The 19,005-nt window shown below is 70.2% G+C and overlaps 4 protein-coding genes across 5 annotated transcripts in view; 1 reads left to right on the forward strand and 3 right to left on the reverse strand.

The window, feature by feature from the left end:
• The window catches only part of ACTMAP (actin maturation protease), a 41,931-nt gene extending 25,142 nt beyond the window's left edge, over positions 1-16,789 (forward strand). Inside the window, exons 1-5 of one of the 2 annotated variants that reach the window (XM_062598228.1) lie at positions 15,236-15,486; positions 15,588-15,712; positions 15,831-15,960; positions 16,068-16,138; positions 16,218-16,789. In XM_062598228.1, coding sequence (XP_062454212.1) covers positions 15,610-15,712; positions 15,831-15,960; positions 16,068-16,138; positions 16,218-16,546 — 633 coding nt within the window. In that variant the 5' untranslated portion in view covers positions 15,236-15,486; positions 15,588-15,609 and the 3' untranslated portion in view covers positions 16,547-16,789. Of the gene's footprint in view, positions 1-15,235; positions 15,487-15,587; positions 15,713-15,830; positions 15,961-16,067; positions 16,139-16,217 lie in introns of those variants that run through there. The other variant, XM_062598227.1, reaches the window with a different exon arrangement.
• On the reverse strand, positions 94-7,793 carry RAB4B (RAB4B, member RAS oncogene family). The gene is made up of 8 exons (XM_062598226.1): positions 7,718-7,793; positions 4,951-5,031; positions 3,717-3,831; positions 3,016-3,078; positions 2,736-2,890; positions 2,245-2,340; positions 1,879-2,031; positions 94-1,739 (listed from the first exon to the last, which is right to left on the reverse strand). The coding sequence occupies exons 1-7, from the start codon at positions 7,731-7,733 to the stop codon at positions 1,916-1,918; spliced, it is 642 nt and encodes a 213-aa protein (XP_062454210.1). The 5' UTR covers positions 7,734-7,793; the 3' UTR covers positions 94-1,739; positions 1,879-1,915.
• Positions 9,019-9,863, reverse strand: MIA (MIA SH3 domain containing). The gene is made up of 4 exons (XM_062598229.1): positions 9,648-9,863; positions 9,429-9,562; positions 9,214-9,324; positions 9,019-9,111 (listed from the first exon to the last, which is right to left on the reverse strand). The coding sequence occupies exons 1-4, from the start codon at positions 9,757-9,759 to the stop codon at positions 9,076-9,078; spliced, it is 393 nt and encodes a 130-aa protein (XP_062454213.1). The 5' UTR covers positions 9,760-9,863; the 3' UTR covers positions 9,019-9,075.
• On the reverse strand, positions 10,064-13,115 carry SNRPA (small nuclear ribonucleoprotein polypeptide A). Its single transcript, XM_062598224.1, has 7 exons — positions 13,066-13,115; positions 12,015-12,109; positions 11,602-11,774; positions 11,339-11,515; positions 11,091-11,231; positions 10,737-10,825; positions 10,064-10,659 (listed from the first exon to the last, which is right to left on the reverse strand). The coding sequence occupies exons 2-7, from the start codon at positions 12,085-12,087 to the stop codon at positions 10,500-10,502; spliced, it is 813 nt and encodes a 270-aa protein (XP_062454208.1). The 5' UTR covers positions 12,088-12,109; positions 13,066-13,115; the 3' UTR covers positions 10,064-10,499.
• Positions 16,790-19,005: the final 2,216 nt, after the last annotated feature.

Here is a 19,005-nt window from a genome sequence, read left to right on the forward strand (position 1 = left end):
CAGCTCGGGTCCCCCCCGGCCCCGCTGCAGGCCTTCCCCCCCCCCAGCTCCCTCCCTGCCCCCCGGCGCAGACAGGCAGCGGGAGCCACGCAGTGGAAAACATGAATACTTTATGTACGAGAGTCACATTTTCACAGCCTGAAGGCGGAGGGAATCTGGGCCTTTTCTGTTGGTATTTGTTTGTTTGATTTTCCGTTTCAAAGAGAAGAAACCGAACCTGGGTCAAATCAGAAACCGTGTGGGGTCCGACCGCCTCTCCCCTCTCCCGGCGCACGCAAACGGGCCGGGGGACCAGACGCTCCCCGCGCCGCGGCCCTCTTCCCCCACGCCCAAGTGCAATAAATAACACAAACAGAAGCAGAAAGAAAGCAAAACCCACCGCTGCCTCTCCCCGCCGCAGGGCAGAGACACGTCCGCGCTCCCGGGCGAGCGGGGAAAAGCGGAGTTTCCCTCCCCCCACCCCAGCTCGGTTGGAGATATTTTTAAAATAAGGCGGGTTTAAAACTCGCAGCGCAGCCCGGCCGGAGGCGACGGGCCCGGCTCGCAGCTCCTGCGGCCGTGCCAGCGCCGAGAGTCCCGCACGTCCCTGCTCACGGGCGCCTGGGGACGGGAGCGGGGCCCTGGGCTACGCGCGGACACGGATCCCGCTCCGGGTGGACGGAGCCGACGGGAGAGACGCTGCCCCAAAACTCCCGGAGGAGGGTGGCAGGGCCCGGCCCCGGGGGAAGCGGCTTCCCCGCGGCCTCGGCTCGCTGCCCGCGCTGCCCCGGCTCCGCGGGAGCCGCTCTGCCGGCCTCGCCGGAGCGCGGTGCCAAGGCCGGACGCGCTCCCGCGAGCGGAGACGGCTGCGGGCAGCTTTTCAGGCGGCCGAACGCGCCCGGGGGCGGAAGGGGCCGAGCGGCTCCGGCGGAGAAGGGGCTCTCGCCCCCGCGGCGCAGACGAACCGCGGAGGCGGGGAGCCCCCAGCCCCCCACGCAGGGGGGTCCCTGCTCCTGCAGGGCAGGGCCGGAGCATTTGCACCTAAAAAAAAGAAAAAAACAACCCAAACAACAACAACAAAAAAACCCACGTTCTCCCATCAGGGCTGGGGTGGAAATTCAAACCGAAGAACATACACACAAAAAAAAGGCAAAACCCAAGGGCCGGGCAGGCGCGCTCGGGGCTCCCGGGCGCTTCGAGCCGAGCCGCGGCCGACGCTCCGGTCTCGGCGCGCGGCTCCAGCACGCGCCGGAGGGCCGGCCCCTCTGCTGCCGCGGCGGGCGCTCCCCCTTCATTCAGGCTCCCCCCAAAACGCTACCGTCGCCCCGCAGTAGCGTTTTGGGGGAGATTTTTTTTTTAAATAAGCAAAAAAAAAAAAAAAAAACCCAACCTACTCGGGGGGGGCTGGCAGCATGCAACCCACGTGAAAGCGCCGCCGCGCCGCATCCTTGCGTCGGCACGGGGAGCGTCGCTGCCCGGAGCGGCGGTGGGCCGACGCGGCCGGGCAGAGGCACCGGCCGGTCCGCGAGCGCCGCGGCCGAGGGTGTCCCTGCCTGGCGCCACGAGGGACGGACGGATGGACGGCGGGCGAGGAGTGCTGGGCAGAAGCCACCTCGGTCAAATACAATCAAACAAGGCGTTTGCCACGGAGGTAAACTCAAGAGTCCCAGGGCTTCTCGGATGAGGAGGGGCTGATGGTACAGAGCGGGGCAAGGGGGCTCCTTGGGAAGCAGGGGACTCGGCGAGCGAGGCACGTGGTCCTGGCGGCCGGGAGAAAAGAAACGGGCTTTCACGGACGCCGAGCAGGAGCAAGGCGGCTTCCCCATCCGGCGGGCTCGGGAGCAGGCAGCCCCCCGCCGCCGAGGCCGCCCCTCGCCGAGCCCCTCGCCGCCCTCTCACCTTGCATACGGATTCCCAGCCGGGCCCAAGCCGGCCTCTAGCAACTGCACTGCTGCTTGCTCTGCACCTGAGCTCCCCGCGGCTGCCTCAGCTGGCGCAAGGAGGCATCTCCGTACTGGATCCCTGAGCCCATCCTCTCCGGGTCAAGCTCACCTGCGTCGGGAGAAGCAGAGTCACCCCACAGGGGAAAAGCAGCGTAAGGGTCTTTCCTAGGAACGCACCCGGCTTCCTGGTTTCCAAGGACGTGGAAGTTTTTGATGGAAAACACCAGAGGCGAAGAAAGGGAATGTGCGTGCCTGCATTCAAACCTCGCTGCTATTAAACGCCTCTCCCTCCTCCCAGCCCTCAAAAACCCAAGCGCCCTACCTGATTCAATTTTGTTTAATATGGTCCTTGCACATTTTAAGAAGGCTTCTTCTACGTTCTCTCCCGTCAGGGCGCTGGTCTCCAGGAACATGAGCTCTGAGGCAGGGAGACACGCCGGTTACTTCAGCAGCACTTACCGGTGGTGAACCGCCGCCCAGGAGCGCAGCCGCCCCGCCGAGGGGCAGAACTCAAGACAAGCCCAGCACCAGAGCCCGAAAGCAGCACGGATCTTCCCGCTTCCCCGGATGCGATCGTCTTGCTCGGATCGGATCATCCCGCTCCCAGCAAAACCCGGGATCACGTAGCAACACGCAGATGCGGCTGCACCCCCGCACCGCTCCAAGCCAGGGGACACCCCACAGCCTCGGGGGAACACGCCGGAGCCCCCGCCTCCCCCAAGACCCCCGCGGCACACTGGGCCGCCCCGGCGGCCCCCCAGCCCGGCGGCCGGGTGCACTTCTCCTCGCCGCCCCCCCGTTCCCGGCCCTCACCGTTCTCCTGGGCGAAGCGCGAGGCCTCCAGGAACGTCACCTCCCGGTCGGCGTCCAGGTCCTTCTTGTTCCCGCAGAGGATGATGACGATGTTGGGGCTGGCGAGAGTGCGCGCGTCCGTGAGCCAGTTGGTGAGCGCGTTGTAGGTCTCCCGGCTGGAAGGGAGGCGGAGAGGCGCGCTGAGCGCCGCTCTTCCCAGCGCCGAGGGGACGCGCCGCTAACCCGGGAGCCCCCCGCAGCCCCTCGGCTCGGGGGGACGGGGAGGGAGGCCGCCACGCACCTGGTAATGTCGTACACGAGCAGCGCCCCAGCCGCACCGCGGTAGTAGCTTCTAGTTACCGACCTAAACAGGGAGAGCAGACAGGACGGGAGAGGTGGCACGTCCGGGGAGCCCGCGTTTCCCCCCTCAGCCCTGTCCCCCGGGGTTCGAGAAGGGCGGCGGTGCAGGGGTGGTGCAGCAGCACCACAGACAGCCCTCCTTCCCGGGCCGCGCTGCCAGAGAGCCGAGAAAGCAACGGGAAGCACGGAAAAACTAGCGGGAATACCCGCCTCCCACCTGCCTGCCCAAACAGCAGCGCGTGAGGCAGCTCTTAGGGCTCCACGGCAGCAGGTGACTCGGGCAAGAGACAAACCCGGCCCAAATCCGGGGAACCAGCGCTGCCAGGGCGCTCGTCGCAGGCAAGGCGCTGATGCTTCCCCCCCCCCCCCTTTTTTATTTTTTAAGGCCAAAAGCAATTGCTAGCGGAGACACTGGGCACGTTCTGATAGTCCCCAGCACCTCATGTGCTGCACATCTCGGCCGAGGCGGATGCCTTCGGGAACGCAGCTACGTTTCACCCGCTTTGCAAAGGGCTTAAAGGGTGTGTGGGGGGGAATGAAGGACTTTGAACCCTTGAACACGACAAGGGCTTACGCGTGATTGCAACGCTAATCCACAGGCTCTGATACCGCGATTCACTAAGAGAAAACGTTTTGTTATACCTGAACCTTTCCTGCCCAGCTGTGTCCCAGATCTGCAGCTTCACCGTCTTCCCGCCTACGTTAACGACCTTGGAGCCAAACTCCACGCCGATCGTGTGGTTCGAGTCCTGTTTGACTGCGGAACAAAGAGGCGGCTTGCAGAGACGGGGCTTGGATGCATCAGAAACCGGCAAAGAAAGAAGCGCTTCTCCCCACCACCTCAGCTTCGAGTCATTAAAGCACCAGCGCGCAAGACTGCTGCAGCCCCAGAAACGGCAATCGCAAATTATTTCATTCAGAGCAAACAGAGGGGCAAAAAAAAAGGGAAATAAACGTGCACCTTCGGGCTCGAGGGAGGCACAAAGCCCGTTTCCTTTCCCTGCGACAGGCCTGTCAACAGCCTGCCCGCCCCCGGCCAGCTCAGCCCTCCTGCCGTCCCCCATGCCCACCCGCGCCCCTCGGAGCCGGCCTCCCCCTCCCCTTTCCGCTACCGCAACCCCACCGAGCTCTGCCGAAAGCAAGGGCGCCCTGAAACCGCGGCGCTTTTCAAACAGGAGGCCGCGACTGCGCGGCGAGGAAGCTGTAAGCGTTTTGCACCCAGCGCGAGTCTCGCCCGCGGCGGCGCAGCATCTCCGGCGCCGCGCGAGCACCACCGTGCCGTGGCCCTGCAGAAACGACCGCCGGGCCGCTGGCCGGAGCCGGCTCTGCCGGAGCCCCCGGCGGAGGCACCGTGGCCGCTGGCTCACGACTTCGATTCCTCGGGGCAAACAGCTTTGTGCTCTGGCCCAATTTCCCTAAACTGCCCAGGTTATTCATCAACGTAGGACGCTCGTTACAACGTGATTTTTGTAATTGGCTGAAGAGAGCAAGCAAGGACCGTGACAGCACATGCGAAATTAAGTCTGAAAGCCACCGCGTAGGAGTTCTCAGTATTTCACTTCCAGGTAGGCAGGACCAAAAAAGCCTTCCTCTACCACGTTAAAAAAAAAAATAAATAAAAAAAGGAAATAAGTTTTCAAAGGACAACACTGAAGTTTCAGAGGTGCGTGGCAGCGCTCTGTTAACGCATCAACACATAGAAGAGCGTTTCCATTGCTGGGCAGTGACGGTTTGAGGCTAAGAACAGCGTTTCCTTCCTCTGGCAAAAAGGTTCGGCAGAGAAGGATTTCAGCAGAGCTTTTCGGTAGTCCGCAAGACAAACCCGGTCGGGAGAGACGACGCACGCGTTAGCGACGTGCAGGAGAGCGCAACTTACATTTATTCTCTATGAACTGATGGAGGAGGCAGGACTTCCCTGTTCCAGCACTTCCAATCACAAGGAACTTGAAGAGGAAATCTGGAGAGGAAAACGACGTCTTTAACACACGCGTACGGAAAACTGGTGGGGTGGGGAAACGGCCGAGAAAACCCGAACTTTGCGGTGAACGAGCCCAGCGAGCAGAGGCGCCTGGTTCCCAAACGGCCCCCGCGGAGAGGCACGGAGGCTGCGGGGGCCTCCGGGCCGAGCTCCGCGGCCGGCCTCGGCGCGGCACGGCTCGCCCCGCTCCCTCGCGGAGGTGCCCCCGCGCCGGCGCTCGCCCCCGCGAGCTCCTCGGGGTCGCGACGCGGCGGCCGCCGCTTCGCCGGGACCGGCCCGGTCCGCGGGCGGACTTACCGCTCCTCTGCCTGGCGCCGGAGAAGCGGGCGCGGGAAGCAGGAGCGGGGAGCTCGGCTGCTCCGCACGGGGATCCCCGAGGAGGGTTTTTCGCCTTGGCTTTGACGCCAAACAAAAGCACTAAGCAAGAACGCCCAGGCAGCCAGCCCTCCACCCGCCAGCTGGGTCAAAGCCGCTCCGACTCCTCCGGTCTTCCAGGCTTTAGTAAACATTCCCCGAGTCCAGAGAAAGTTGTTCTCCTGGATTTTCCCTCTGTGCTCCCGCGAGCTCCCTCTCTCCCCCTCCCTGATAAGAACACGCACCTGGAACAGGCGACAAGCCCTTTGCGGAAGCACGAAGCAAACTCCGCTCTTAGCCGGGCCGCAGCTGGGCCCCAGCACCCTAAGGCAGCTCCCCCGGGTTCGTTATCTTGCCGTCACCAGAAGATAAGGCCGAGGGTTTTGCACAAGATTTTCCAGAGAGGCTCTCAACAGCCCTACAGGGACAGGGCCAGCCCCACGCAGCTGGCGGAGGGCAGAGCCTCCGAGCGAGCGCCATCGTCCTCACCGTGAACAGCCGCAGGCAGGAGCTACGCAGGGGAGAGCTGCGTACAGGCAAAGTACTTGAAAACACGCAGCGGAAGGAGAAAGGAAAAGCACTGAAAAGACTTTCCCCTGGGTGACGTGGGAAATACCCCTTGCTGAAAGCCGCCAGGACGCTTCGCCTCGGGGCTGCCCTAACGCAGCCGGTGCTGGCAGCTGCGTCTCCCCCGCGACTCCGCTCTGCCACAGGGCTGGAGGAGGCCGGAGCAGCGCAAGTTAAGGGGAGGAGGATGCACCTGCAGGCCAGCTGCCTCTGCACCGGGGAAAAGGCGTCGCGTGGGCACGATGATCCCTCACAGCTGCGTTAATTAACCCGGCAGGGGCAGAAGGGACAAGATGTGCATGGGCCGCGCCGCAGGCTCCGAGACGCGGCTCCTTCCACACCGTCTCTGCCTCGAAGCGCCTCCAGCGAGGAGCGCGACTCGAATGCGGCCCCCAGGCCGGGTGCAAACCGCAGGGCGCCACATCCCACCCCCCAAAACAAACCGATCCCGTGGGAGCTGAAGCTGGGAACCTTCAATCCCGAAGGCGAGCGCAGCCGGACGCCGCCCGTGTTCCCCACGGCTCGCTCTGGCGCGGGGAGGGGACGCGGCACGCCGCGCTGGGGGGCTGCGGGCAGCGCACGAGCGGACGCTCGCACAGGAACGCGCCCCAACGAGTGCGTCCCTGCTCGCCGAAAGCTCCCCGCGCTGCCGAATAAAACCCCCCAAACCCTCCTTCCTTGTTCCCCTTTTCCCAGCCCGGCCTCTCTCTCTCTTTCACACACACAAACGCGTCCGCTTTCATCTCCTTTAATGCCGAAGCGGCTGATCCCGGGTAAAACCCCGGAGCGGTGCTGAGCGGGGGACGTTTCTCCGTCCCCGCCCGGCCAGGGCAGGGATTTTCCCCACCCTCTCCCGCCCGGGGAGGATCGGGAAGCGCCAGCTTTGCCGTCGGGTCTCCGTCTCGTGCGACCGGCAGGGAGGAGGACGGCGCAGAGGCGCCTGTGTTGGCACCTGCCCTGCCCTGCTCCGGCCCCACGGGGCCCGTCGGAGTGGGAGGGGAAAGGAAACCCCCCCCCCGCAGCCCCACGCCGAGCCCAGCCCAGCGTGCCCCACACCACCCAGAGGGACTTGCACAGTGCCCCGTATGCTCCCCTGGCCATATAGGCAACCCCACACCCTTGCCCTCGCTCCACACCCTACCTAGGGCCCCATGGACCCCCTACATATTCCCCTATGTTTCCTATAAGGCTGCATCACACACAGCCCCCCCCCCCCCAAGAACACATAGAGCCTTATATCCTACCCAGGGCCCTACAGATCCCCCCAACCCTATATAGGGCCTCATATGCTCCCTGTAGGGTCCCCATCCTACACAAGGCCCCGCAGAGCCCCATACGCTCCCTATAGGGTCCCCATCCTACACAGGGCCACACACAAGACTCTATAGCCTACACAAGGCCCCACACGCTTCCTATAGGGTCCCCATCCCACAGAGGGCCCCAAACCCTACACGGGGCCCCACAGACTCCCCTCCCACCCCCAGAGGCTCCCTATAGAGTCCCCATTCCCCACAGCCCCCCCACCCTACTCGCAGCCCTATACCCCACCCAGGGCCCCAGACAGAGCCCCACAGACCTCGCCCCGAGTCCCACGGGCTCCCCAGAGGGCCTCCGCCCCCCCACAGGGCCCTAAAGCCACACAGGGCCCCACAGGCTCCCTATAGGGCCCCAACCGTACACAGAGGCCCCCCGCCGCGAGCCGCAGCCGCCCCCCGCCCTCCCCGGGCCCCCGGCCCCGACCCACCGTAGGTCTCGGACATGGCTGGCGCCGCCGCCCCCCCGGCCGGGCCGGGCCCCGCCGCCGCCGCCGCCTCCAGCCGCCGCCGGGCCGCGCGGAAGGGAGCGGGCACAATATGGCGGCGCCCAGCGCCCGCCAATATGGCGGCGCCCGGCAGAGCCGCTTCCGGGTCCTGCGCGCCTGCGCGAGCCAAGCGCCAGGGGCGGGGCGGGGCCGCGCCAGGGGGCGGGGCCGCGCGTAGGGGGCGGGGCCGCGCCAGGGGGCGGGGCCAGGCCGCGGCGTTGGGGTCGGCGGGTTCAGCGGTGGCGATTGCAGGGGGGCGGTTGCACGAGGCGGGGCAGTTTCGGGGGCAGTTGCAGGGACATAAGGTGGAGGCAGTTATGGGGCAGTAGGGGCAGCTGCATGAGGTGGGGCAGTTATAGGGGGCAGGGGTAGGGGCAGTTGCATGAGGTGGGGCAGTTGCAGGGGGTCAGTTGCATGAGGTGGGGCAGGGGCAAGGGGGCAGTTACACTAGGTGGTATGGGGTGGGGGGCAGTTGCACGAGGTGGGGCAGGGGCAGTTGCATGAGGTGGGGCAGGGGGGCAGTTACATTAGGTGGGGTAGGGGCACGAGGTGGGGCAGGGGGACAGTTGCATGAGGTGGGGTAGGGGTAGGGGCAGGGGGCAGTTGCACGAGGTGGGGCAGGGGCAGGGGGGCAGTTACACTAGGTGGTATAGGGGTGGGGGGCAGTTGCACGAGGTGGGGCAGGGGGGCAGTTACATTAGGTGGGGTAGGGGTGGGGGGCAGTTGCACGAGGTGGGGCAGGGGCAGTTGCACGAGGTGGGGTAGCGGCAGGGGGTTAGTAGCATGAGGTGGGGCAGGGGGGCAGTTGCACGAGGTGGGGCACGGGCAGGGGGGCAGTTACACTAGGTGGGGCAGGGGCAGTTGCAGGGGGTCAGTTGCACGAGGTGGGGCAGGGGTTGGGGGGCAGTTGCATGAGGTGGGGCAGGGGCAAGGGGGCAGTTACACAAGGTGGTATAGGGGTGGGAGGCAGTTGCACGAGGTGGGGCAGGGGGGCAGTTGCACGAGGTGGGGTAGGGGGACAGTTGCATGAGGTGGGGTAGGGGCAGGGGGCAGTTACACTAGGTGGGGCAGGGGCAGTTGCAGGGGGTCAGTTGCACGAGGTGGGGCAGGGGCTGGGGGGCAGTTGCACGAGGTGGGGCAGGGGGGCAGTAGGGACACAGTCCCCAGCCCCCTGCTTTGCCCCCGGGAGGGACCCGCTGCCCCCAGCCCCACGGCCAGCCCCGCCCCACACGTGCCCACGGGGGTGCTGCCGATAGGGTTTATTCGGGAGAGGGGGGAGCAGCCCCGCGCGCGGGCCGGGCTCAGCGCCGGCTGCGGTGGCAGTGGAAATCCCATTCCTGCAAGGAAGAGAGCAGAAAAAGGTGAAGAGGAGCCCCCCGGGCCCCGGACGCCGGGGCCCCCACGGCCGAGGCGGGCGCCCGCCGCTCCCCGGCGCTCACGTCCGTGTCCAGCTCCACCGCCGCCCGCCGCAGGACGCGGGTCTCCCGCACGGCGCTGCTGGGGAAGTAGCCCAGGCGCGCCGGCTGCTCGCCGTAGTAGCCGCCGCCGACCTGCGCGGGCGGAGGGGACGGCGTTTGGGGGGGGGGGGGGTCCTGCTGTGGCCCCCCGCGGTCCCGTCCCCCCCCCGCAACCCCGCGCCCGAGGGGCGACTCACGCTGCCGCTCCAGAAGAGCTTCCCGCGGCCCCGCAGCTTGGAGAAGACGTAGACGACTTGGCCGCGCTGGAAGTGGATGAAGCGGCAGTCGGGAGCGACGTAGTCGGCCACGGCCACGGCCACGGAGATGGGGTCTGCGGGAGGGCGGCGGGGGGGTCGGCGCCGCGGCTCCGCCGGGCCCCCCGCCCGCCCCCGGCTCCGCGCCGCGCCGGCACTCACGGCTGCACTCCTCGTCGGCGCAGGCTTTCCTCTCGGCCAGGCTGTGGGGCGGCCCGGCCGCGCCGGGCGCCAGCAGGACGCAGAGCAGCGCGGCCCGGAGCGCCGCTGCCATCCTGGCCGTGGTGGTGGTGGGGGGGGGGGGCGGGGGGAGGCGGGGGGCCGGGGCGGGTGCGAGGCGGCTCCGGCGCACACTGGGGCCTTTGTCCCGGGCGGGAAGGGGGGCAGCCGGGCAGGGAAGGGCTCGCGCGGAGGCGGCCCTCTCGCCTCCGCCCCGTCCGATTCCGCAGGGGAGCGGGCGGCTCCGGCGTTCTGGGCTCAGCCGAAACACTGAGGCCGGGACCGCTCACCTCCACCCCCCCAGAACGAGGCGCTGCGGCCTCAAACCCCGCGCGATGAAGAAACAGCGTTAGGAGCCCTTTGAAAAGTGAACGAGGGTTTTATTCCAGAACAGCAAGCTCCAGGTGCAATGTCTGAGGAACAGACTCTGGGTACAATGCTTTGCCAACGGGTTCAGCCGCCGCCGCCGCCGCCCTTCCCCGCTGCTGCCCTCCTCCCTCCGGCACCGAGTGTCGCCCCGCGGCCGAGCCGGAGGGGCCGAGCGCCGCGACGGCGTCACTTACCCGCCCGGCGGCGCGGTGGAGGCGGCAGGCCGAGGTCCGGCTCCGTTCGGCCCCGGCGTGCCGCGGGGGGAAGGAGAGGGGCTGGGGGCAAGGACTCAGCCAGCCTCGGGGACAGACTTACCTTCGGGGGGGAGGGAGGGGAAACAAGCGAGCGAGCCCTGGCGAGGGGGCTGCCTGGGGACCGAGAGGTGGGGCTGGGGGGAGCAGTCCTGGGAGCTCGGCGCCCGCCGGATCACTTCTTGGCGAAGGAGATCTTCATGGCGTTGTTCTGGGTGATCTTGAAGCCCTGCAGCGCGTCGCGGGCGGCCCCCGCCTGCACCTCGTTATCGAACTCCACGAAGGCGATGTCGTGCCTGCCCGGCACCAGCCGCACCTCCTTGAACCCGGGGAACCTGGTGGGGGGCGAAACCGGGCCGTGAGCGGGGCCCCCGCCACCCCCGCAGCGCCCCCGGCCCAGGCCCCCACTCACTGGTTGAACAGCATCGAGAGCATCAGCTCGTTGGTCTCCTCGGGGAGGTTGGTGAGGAAGAGGATGTGGTTGGGCGGGTTCTCCGAGAGCTGCCGGGAGAGCGGGCGTCAGCCCGGAGGGGCTCTGCGGGGAAGCCGGGCGCCCCCCGGCCTCCCGCAGCGCTCCCAGCCCCTTCCCTGCCCCTCTCCCACGGCAGGGCCGCCCTGCGGCCGCGAGGTTTGGGGCTGGAGCCTTTGCCTCTCTCCCCGTTGCGGGGTGGGGGGGCTCGGCCTGTGCGCAGCCGCGCTCCCGGCGCCCGTCCCAGGCTGCTGCGGGGAGCCCGGGCCCCGCGGGAGGCACCCGTCCGGGCATCACCTGCTGGGGGGGCATGGCCCCGGGAGGGATCCCACCGGGAGCCATGCCGGGCGGCGGGATCATGCCTGGTGGCGGCATGTAGGGCGGCTGGCCCGGCATGTGGTGCATCATGCGGGGAGCCTGGTTCATCGACGGCATTCCCTGCGGGAGAGAGACCGGCTCAACGCCGGACACGCGACGTCCGCCCCAAGCGCGGCGGCCCCGGCGCTCGGATCCGTCCCCGCGGCAGCTCCGGGCAGCAGACTCACGGGAACGGCCCCCTGGACGGCAGACGCGACCGGAGCGGCAGCCCCAGCGATCGCCTTCTTGGATGCGGGAGTTTCCTGGCCTTTGGGCTTCCTCTTCTCCCGCTTGCGGTCGCGCTCCACGAAGGTTCCCTTCATCTTCGCGATGATGTCCGAGTCCGTCTTCGCGTACTGAATCCTCTGGGGAGCGAACGCAGAGGAAAACGCGTCAGGGCGGCACCGGGGGGCCGGCTCCTGGAAGCGTGGCGGGCACGGGCAGGGCTCACCATGGGCTTGTCGTAGAAGGGGAAGCCCTGCATGGACCGCAGGGCATTGGTGGCACTGCTGATCTCCTTGAAGATGACGAAGGCCTGGCCCCGCATCTTCAGGCTCCGGGACACCAGGATGTCCAGGATCTGGCCAAACTGGGAGAAGATGGCGTAAAGGGACTTCTTCAGCTCTAGGAGACAAAGTTCGAGTCTAACGCACGTTCAGCACCAAGGAGAACGAGCAGCTGCTGCTCGCTAAGAGCAGGGCTCCTCCCAGAGAGGAGCGGGTCCCTCCGCGACCGAACAACTTTGACTGTTCTCAGACAAACCAAAGAAAAAGTCTCCTGTGCAACCACGCCAAGGCCCTGATGAAGGCAGGATCCCCTTATCCCCCCCGCGTTCCCCTTCCGCCCGCTCAGGCTGTCCCTCACCATCCTTCTTGATCTTCTCGTTGAGGTTGTTGATGTAGATCGTGTGGTTGGGGCGCGCGTCCTGCACAGCCATGCTGAAGGCGTGACACCTGGATCTGCGGGAAGAGACCAGGCTGGAGAGGGCTGGGGGTAGCACTGGGGGACCCAGAGCTGCGGGATTTGAGAGACGGGGGGGGGGGGGGGGGCGGGGAGAGGGGAGCAGAAACAAGAGGGTCGCCCCCTTCAAGCCCTCTTGGTGCGGGGAGAATCCACAGGGCTACTGGGACACGTCCAGACCCTAGAGTGCTGCAGGGACCTACAAGGGGAGGGGGGGAACTCCCCTCCCCCCCTATGGGGATGGGGAAAGAAACCACCTCAGGAAAGGGACAAAGTCCCCCAGACGGGAAAGGCTCCAGAGCCCCCCACATGAACGGCTGAAGGAGGAAAGAGCCCCAAGAAAGGGTCAAGGACCCCCCCGGGGAAAGCCCTGCCCCTCCCCCCACCAAATCCAGGGAGTTGAGGGAAGAAAGCGGCTCGGAAAAGGGCTAAAGCGCTTCCAGGAGCGGAAGAGACGCCGGACACCGCCCTGCCCCGAAGCCCCGTGGGACGAGGGAAGAGAAAGCCCCAGGGAAAGGTTAAATCCTCCCGCCGCGAGTGAAAGACCCGGGACACCCCCAGATCCGGGGGGCCACGGGAGACGGTACCGGGGGGGGGGGCGGAGGATAGACCTCACCCCCCCCCCAGATCAAGGGCTGAGGGAGGAAACGGCCCCGGGGACGGGCTAAACCCCCGGGGGGGAGGGGATCCCAGACCCCTCCCAGGGGAGGAAGGGGTTAAAGCCCCCATCCCCGGGGGGGGGGTCGGTACATCCGGGCCCTTCCCCTCCCATGGGGGGGAGGAACATCCGGGTCCTTCCCCGCCTCAGAGGCCGCGGCGGGGGGAGGGGCACGACACACACGCCCCCCTCCCCCCGTCCCGATCCCCCCGCCCCCGCCACCCCCGGGGGGCGACGGGGGGAACCTGCGGCGCGGCGCGGCCCGGCGCGGCCCGGCGCGGCCCCGCCGCCCCTCACCGATGGCCCCGACCGCGCCGCTGCCGCCGCCGCCGCCGCCGCCTCCGAGCCCCGCCCGCCGCCAGCCAATAGCAGCGCGCCCGCCTCGTTCTCGCCCGCCAATAGCGAGGGAGGCCAATCAGAACACGGCGGGCCCCGGCCGGGCGGCCAATCAGAGCGCGCCGCCTTCCCCCACCCTTCCCTCCCCCGCGCTGAGGAGCCCCGCCCAGCGGGGAGGCCACGCCCACAACGCGCGCGATTGGTCGAGCGGAGCCGGTGAGGTCCGAGGCTATTGGCCGGCTCCGTCACGGGGCCCGGAAGGGGCGGAGCACAGGCCGGAAGCACGCGCGAGGGGTTCGGCCCCGAGGCACATCCTGGGATGCTGCCGCCCGCGGCCTGACCTCTGACCCCTGAGCGCCCTCGCCATGACCTCTGGCCTCCGACCCGGCCGCCCTTTGACCTTCGCCTAAGGGATGGCGCTGGTCGGGCCCGGGGCGGTGCTGCCGCCAGGCCCCGCCCCCGCCGGGGTCGCCCCGCCCCCCCCGCCGCCGCCGCCCCCCCCCCCGCCGCCGCCGCCCCCCGCGCCGGGGCCGCCGCCGCCGCCGGGCCGGTTCCTGCGGGAGGCGCTGGAGCGGGCGGGGCCCGCGGACGGCGGCGGCGACGGCCTGAGGGAGCTGCTGCGGCGGCGGCGGGAGAGGTGGGGGCCGGGCCGGGCCGGGCCTCGCCTGGGGGAACCGGGGAGCCCGGCTGGACTGGGGGGAACTGGGGGAACCGGGGAGCCCGGCCGGACTGGGGGGAACCGGGGGAACTGGAGGGAACCGGGGAGCCCGGCCTGACTGGGGGGAACTGGGGGAACTGGAGGGAACCGGGGAGCCCGGCCTGACTGGGGGGAACTGGGGGAACCGGGGAGCCCGGCTGGACTGGGGGGAACTGGGGGAACCGGGGAGCCCGGCCGGACTGGGGGGAACCGGGGGAACTGGAGGGAACCGGGGAGCCCGGCTGGACTGGGGGGAACCAGGGAGCCCGGCTGGACTGGGGGGAACTGGGGGAACCAGGGAGCCCGGCCGGACTGGGGGGAACCAGGGAGCCCGGCTGGACTGGGGGGAACTGGGGGTACCGGGGAGCCCGGCCGGACTGGGGGGAACTGGGGGAACCGGGGAGCCCGGCCGGACTGGGGGGAACTGGAGGGAACCGGGGGAACCGGGGAGCCCGGCCTGACTGGGGGGAACTGGGGGAACTGGAGGGAACCGGGGAGCCCGGCTGGACTGGGGGGAACTGGGGGAACCGGGGAGCCCGGCCGGACTGGGGGGAACTGGGGGAACCGGGGAGCCCGGCCTGACTGGGGGGAACCGGGGGAACTGGAGGGAACCGGGGAGCCCGGCTGGACTGGGGGGAACCAGGGAGCCCGGCTGGACTGGGGGGAACTGGGGGAACCGGGGAGCCCGGCCGGACTGGGGGGAACCAGGGAGCCCGGCTGGACTGGGGGGAACTGGGGGAACCGGGGAGCCCGGCTGGACTGGGGGGAACTGGGGGTACCGGGGAGCCCGGCCGGACTGGGGGGAACTGGGGGAACCGGGGAGCCCGGCCGGACTGGGGGGAACTGGAGGGAACCGGGGGAACCGGGGAGCCCGGCCTGACTGGGGGGAACTGGGGGAACTGGAGGGAACCGGGGAGCCCGGCTGGACTGGGGGGAACTGGGGGAACCGGGGAGCCCGGCCGGACTGGGGGGAACTGGGGGAACCGGGGAGCCTGGCCTGACTGGGGGGAACTGGGGGAACTGGAGGGAACCGGGGAGCCCGGCCTGACTGGGGGGGGAACCGGGGAGCCCGGCCTGACTGGGGGGAACTGGGGGAACTGGAGGGAACCGGGAGCCCGGCCTGACTGGGGGGGGAACCGGGGAGCCTGGCCTGACTGGGGGGGAACCGGGGGAACTGGAGGGAACCGGGGAGCCCGGCCTGACTGGGGGGGGAACCGGGGAGCCCGGCCTGACTGGGGGGAACTGGGGGAACTGGAGGGAACCGGGGAGCCTGGCCTGACTGGGGGGAACTGGGGGAACTGGAGGAACCGGGGAGCCCGGCCTGACTGGGGCGAACTGGGGAGCCCGGCCTGACTGGGGGGAACTGGAGGGAACTGGCCAGACCCGGGGGGCCCAGCGGGCCCAGCCTGAGCTGGGGGCGGTCGCGATGCAGCCTCTGCCCCGTGGGACCCCTGTGGCGGCCGGGGGCCCCTCCCGGTTGGGCGCCCCACGGCCGTGTCCCGCCGTGGTGGCCCGGTGAGGGCTCCTGGGGCCCTGCCGCAGTGTGGGGGGGTCCTGCCCTGTCCCCCCACCCTGCAGGTCTCCAGGGGCCCCGCTGAGTCTCTGCCTCCCCCCAGCTTCAGCGGCCACCGGCGGTGGCTCCTCTTCCACCGCCCAGTGCCGTCCCTCATCCAGGAGGGGCCCCAGTAAGTGCCGGGGCCGGGCAGGGGGTGGGAACGGGACGCAGCGCGGGTGCCGGGGGGCCGCGGCGCCCCACGGCGCCCCACGGCGCCCGCCGCCCCTCCAGGTGCGGGCTGGTGGCCCTGTGGATGGCCGGGGCGCTGCTGGAGCCGCCGAGCAGCGTCTCCCTGGAGCAGGTGGTGCGGGCGGCGCGGGACCGGGCCTTCACCGCCCAGGGCGAGATGTTCTCAGGTGAGGGGGGGGGCCGGGAAGGGGCAGGGGGGCGGCGGGGGAGCCGCGTCGCTGCCGTGCCGGGGCGGCGGGTGACGCTGGGGTCCCCGTCCCCCCACCCCACCCCACGCCCCCGCAGCGGCGCACGTGGCCGCGCTGGCCCAGGAGCTGTTCCCCTGCCGCGCGGAGCTGCTTTCAGGCGGCCTGGAAGGGGACAGCCGGCCCCGGATCCTGCGGCACCTGGCCGCCGGCCGGCCCCTGCTCGTGCCGTATCCTCCCGCCGCCGCCGCCGCCGCGCTCCCCTCCGCGCCGCGCTCCCCACCCCGCCGCGCTCCCCACCCCGCCGCCCCGTTGCGCCCCTTAACGCCCACCCCAGCTACGACGAGGACAGCAACCACGAGCCCTGCTGCCGCCGGGGCCACAAGGCGCACTGGGCCGTGGTCTCAGGTACGTCCGCGCTGGCGGGGGGCGGCGGGGAGCCCCCGGCGCCGTCCCACCGCGGAGCTGAGCGCGGCCTCCGCTCCAGGAGCGCTGCTGGGCCTGAAGAGCCCGGCGCCGAGCCCCGGCTGCCGCGAGGACTCCGAGATCCCCGGGCTCTTCCACCCCGGGCCGGGGCCCCCCCGGCTGCCACCGGACGAGGACCTGGGCGAGATCTTCCTGCTGGCCAAGCAGGGCAAGAGCCGCCGCGTGCAGCTCTGGGGCTACGGGCGGCTGCACGAGAGCAACGCGCAGCTGACGGACTTCAGCCCGCGCCGGGCGGGCGACGGCAAGGTCTACGTGGTGCCGGCGGGCGGCGTGCGCGCTGGGCTCTGCGGCAAGGCTGTGCTGCTGCACCCCTTGGCCCCCGGCGTGTAGCTCCCCGCGGCGCGGGCAGCGGCCGGCCCCGGAGAGCGAGGACGCCCCGCGGCTGCAGCGCGTCCCGGAGGAAGGCGGGGAGCCGAGCCCGTCCCTGCCGCCGCGTCCTGGCAAAGCCTCGCGGTGCCGCTCGCCTGCGGGAAGTGCCGTGGACGGGCGCGGAGAAGGGCCGAGCCCGCGCCGCGCTCGCGGGTGCCGCCGCGCCCCGGCCGCGCGCGCCCCATTAAAGGCGGACGTCTGGGACCCGCTCGCGGTGTTGGTTCCCGCTGCGCCGCGCAGGGATGGCTCCCGCCCCACGGCGCCGGCGCGGACCCCCGGGCTGCTCTGCGCCCGAGCCCCTTCCCGCCCGCGGACGCGCTGCTCCGCTTCGGCGCTGGAGCCACCGCGGCTGCGGAGGAGGCGGGTGCTGAGCAGCCCTGGCCTGAGGCCGCGGCCAGAGCGGGGCTGCGGGGAGCAGGGACGGCCGCAGGGTGCAGTGGGGCCTGGGAGCAATGGGGCCTGCGGGCTGTGGGGCTGGGGGTGCTCAGGGTGCAGTGGGGCAGGTGCCATGGGGCTGGGGGTGCAGCGGGGGCAGGTGCCATGGGGCTGGGGGTGCTCAGGGTGCAGTGGGGCAGGTGCCATGGGGCTGGGGGTGCTCAGGGTGCAATGGGGCAGGTACCATGGGGCTGGGGGTGCAGCGGGGGCAGGTGCGATGGGGCTGGGGGTGCAGTGGGGGCAGGTGCCATGGGGCTGGGGGTGCAGTGGGGCAGGCGCCATGGGGCTGGGGGTGCTCAGGGTGCAGTGGGGCAGGTGCCATGGGGCTGGGGGTGCAGTGGGGCAGGCGCCATGGGGCTGGGGGTGCTCAGGGTGCAGTGGGGCAGGTGCCATGGGGCTGGGGGTGCAGCAGGGGCAGGTGCCATGGGGCTGGGGGTGCAGTGGGGGCAGGCGCCATGGGGCTGGGGGTGCTCAGGGTGCAATGGGGCAGGTACCATGGGGCTGGGGTGCAGCGGGGGCAGGTGCCATGGGGCTGGGGGTGCAGTGGGGCAGGCGCCATGGGGCTGGGGGTGCAGCGGGGGCAGGTGTGATGGGGCTGGGGGTGCAGTGGGGGCAGGTGCCATGGGGCTGGGGGTGCTCAGGGTGCAGTGGGGCAGGTGCCATGGGGCTGGGGGTGCAGAGGGGGCAGGTGCCATGGGGCTGGGGGTGCTCAGGGTGCAGTGGGGCAGGTGCGATGGGGCTGGGGGTGCAGTGGGGGCAGGTGCCATGGGGCTGGGGGTGCAGTGGGGGCAGGTGTGATGGGGCTGGGGGTGCAGTGGGGGCAGGTGCCATGGGGCTGGGGGTGCTCAGGGTGCAGTGGGGCAGGTGCCATGGGGCTGGGGGTGCAGAGGGGGCAGGTGCCATGGGGCTGGGGGTGCTCAGGGTGCAGTGGGGCAGGTGCGATGGGGCTGGGGGTGCAGTGGGGGCAGGTGCCATGGGGCTGGGGGTGCAGTGGGGCAGGCGCCATGGGGCTGGGGGTGCAGCGGGGGCAGGTGTGATGGGGCTGGGGGTGCAGTGGGGGCAGGTGCCATGGGGCTGGGGGTGCTCAGGGTGCAATGGGGCAGGTACCATGGGGCTGGGGGTGCAGCGGGGGCAGGTGCGATGGGGCTGGGGGTGCAGTGGGGGCAGGTGCCATGGGGCTGGGGGTGCTCAGGGTGCAGTGGGGCAGGTGCGATGGGGCTGGGGGTGCAGTGGGGGCGGGTGCCATGGGGCTGGGGGTGCTCAGGGTGCAGTGGGGCAGGTGCCATGGGGCTGGGGGTGCAGAGGGGGCAGGTGTGATGGGGCTGGGGGTGCAGTGGGGGCAGGTGCCATGGGGCTGGGGGTGCTCAGGGTGCAGTGGGGCAGGTGCCATGGGGCTGGGGGTGCAGAGGGGGTAGGTGCCATGGGGCTGGGGGTGCTCAGGGTGCAGTGGGGCAGGTGCGATGGGGCTGGGGGTGCAGTGGGGGCAGGTGCCATGGGGCTGGGGGTGCAGTGGGGGCAGGTGTGATGGGGCTGGGGGTGCAGTGGGGGCAGGTGCCATGGGGCTGGGGGTGCTCAGGGTGCAGTGGGGCAGGTGCCATGGGGCTGGGGGTGCAGAGGGGGCAGGTGCCATGGGGCTGGGGGTGCTCAGGGTGCAGTGGGGCAGGTGCGATGGGGCTGGGGGTGCAGTGGGGGCAGGTGCCATGGGGCTGGGGGTGCAGTGGGGCAGGCGCCATGGGGCTGGGGGTGCAGCGGGGGCAGGTGTGATGGGGCTGGGGGTGCAGTGGGGGCAGGTGCCATGGGGCTGGGGGTGCAGTGGGGCAGGTGCGATGGGGCTGGGGGTGCAGTGGGGGCAGGTGTGATGGGGCTGGGGGTGCAGTGGGGGCAGGTGTGATGGGGCTGGGGGTGCTCAGGGTGCAGTGGGGCAGGTGCGATGGGGCTGGGGGTGCAGTGGGGGCAGGTGCCATGGGGCTGGGGGTGCAGTGGGG

Source organism: Rhea pennata, chromosome 32, assembly GCF_028389875.1.
Source record: "Rhea pennata isolate bPtePen1 chromosome 32, bPtePen1.pri, whole genome shotgun sequence".
In the NCBI taxonomy this organism is placed as follows: Eukaryota; Metazoa; Chordata; class Aves; order Rheiformes; family Rheidae; genus Rhea; species Rhea pennata.

Excerpts from the sequence above, each read along its gene's own strand:
- RAB4B (XM_062598226.1), bottom strand. Across the intron at positions 3,832-4,950 it reads TCAGTTCATAGAGAATAAAT|TCAAACAGGACTCGAACCAC; the intron begins GTAAGTTGCGCT and ends TTTGTTCCGCAG. Across the intron at positions 2,891-3,015 it reads CTCGTGTACGACATTACCAG|CCGGGAGACCTACAACGCGC; the intron begins GTGCGTGGCGGC and ends CCTCCCTTCCAG.
- SNRPA (XM_062598224.1), bottom strand. The coding sequence starts at position 12,087 with ATGGCTGTGCAGGACGCGCGCCCCAACCACACGATCTACATCAACAAC. Across the intron at positions 11,775-12,014 it reads CGAGAAGATCAAGAAGGATG|AGCTGAAGAAGTCCCTTTAC; the intron begins GTGAGGGACAGC and ends TTTGTCTCCTAG. Across the intron at positions 11,516-11,601 it reads CCTTCTACGACAAGCCCATG|AGGATTCAGTACGCGAAGAC; the intron begins GTGAGCCCTGCC and ends TTCGCTCCCCAG.
- MIA (XM_062598229.1), bottom strand. The coding sequence starts at position 9,759 with ATGGCAGCGGCGCTCCGGGCCGCGCTGCTCTGCGTCCTGCTGGCGCCC. Across the intron at positions 9,563-9,647 it reads CGCCGACGAGGAGTGCAGCC|ACCCCATCTCCGTGGCCGTG; the intron begins GTGAGTGCCGGC and ends GCCCTCCCGCAG. Across the intron at positions 9,112-9,213 it reads CGGTGGAGCTGGACACGGAC|GAATGGGATTTCCACTGCCA; the intron begins GTGAGCGCCGGG and ends TCTTCCTTGCAG.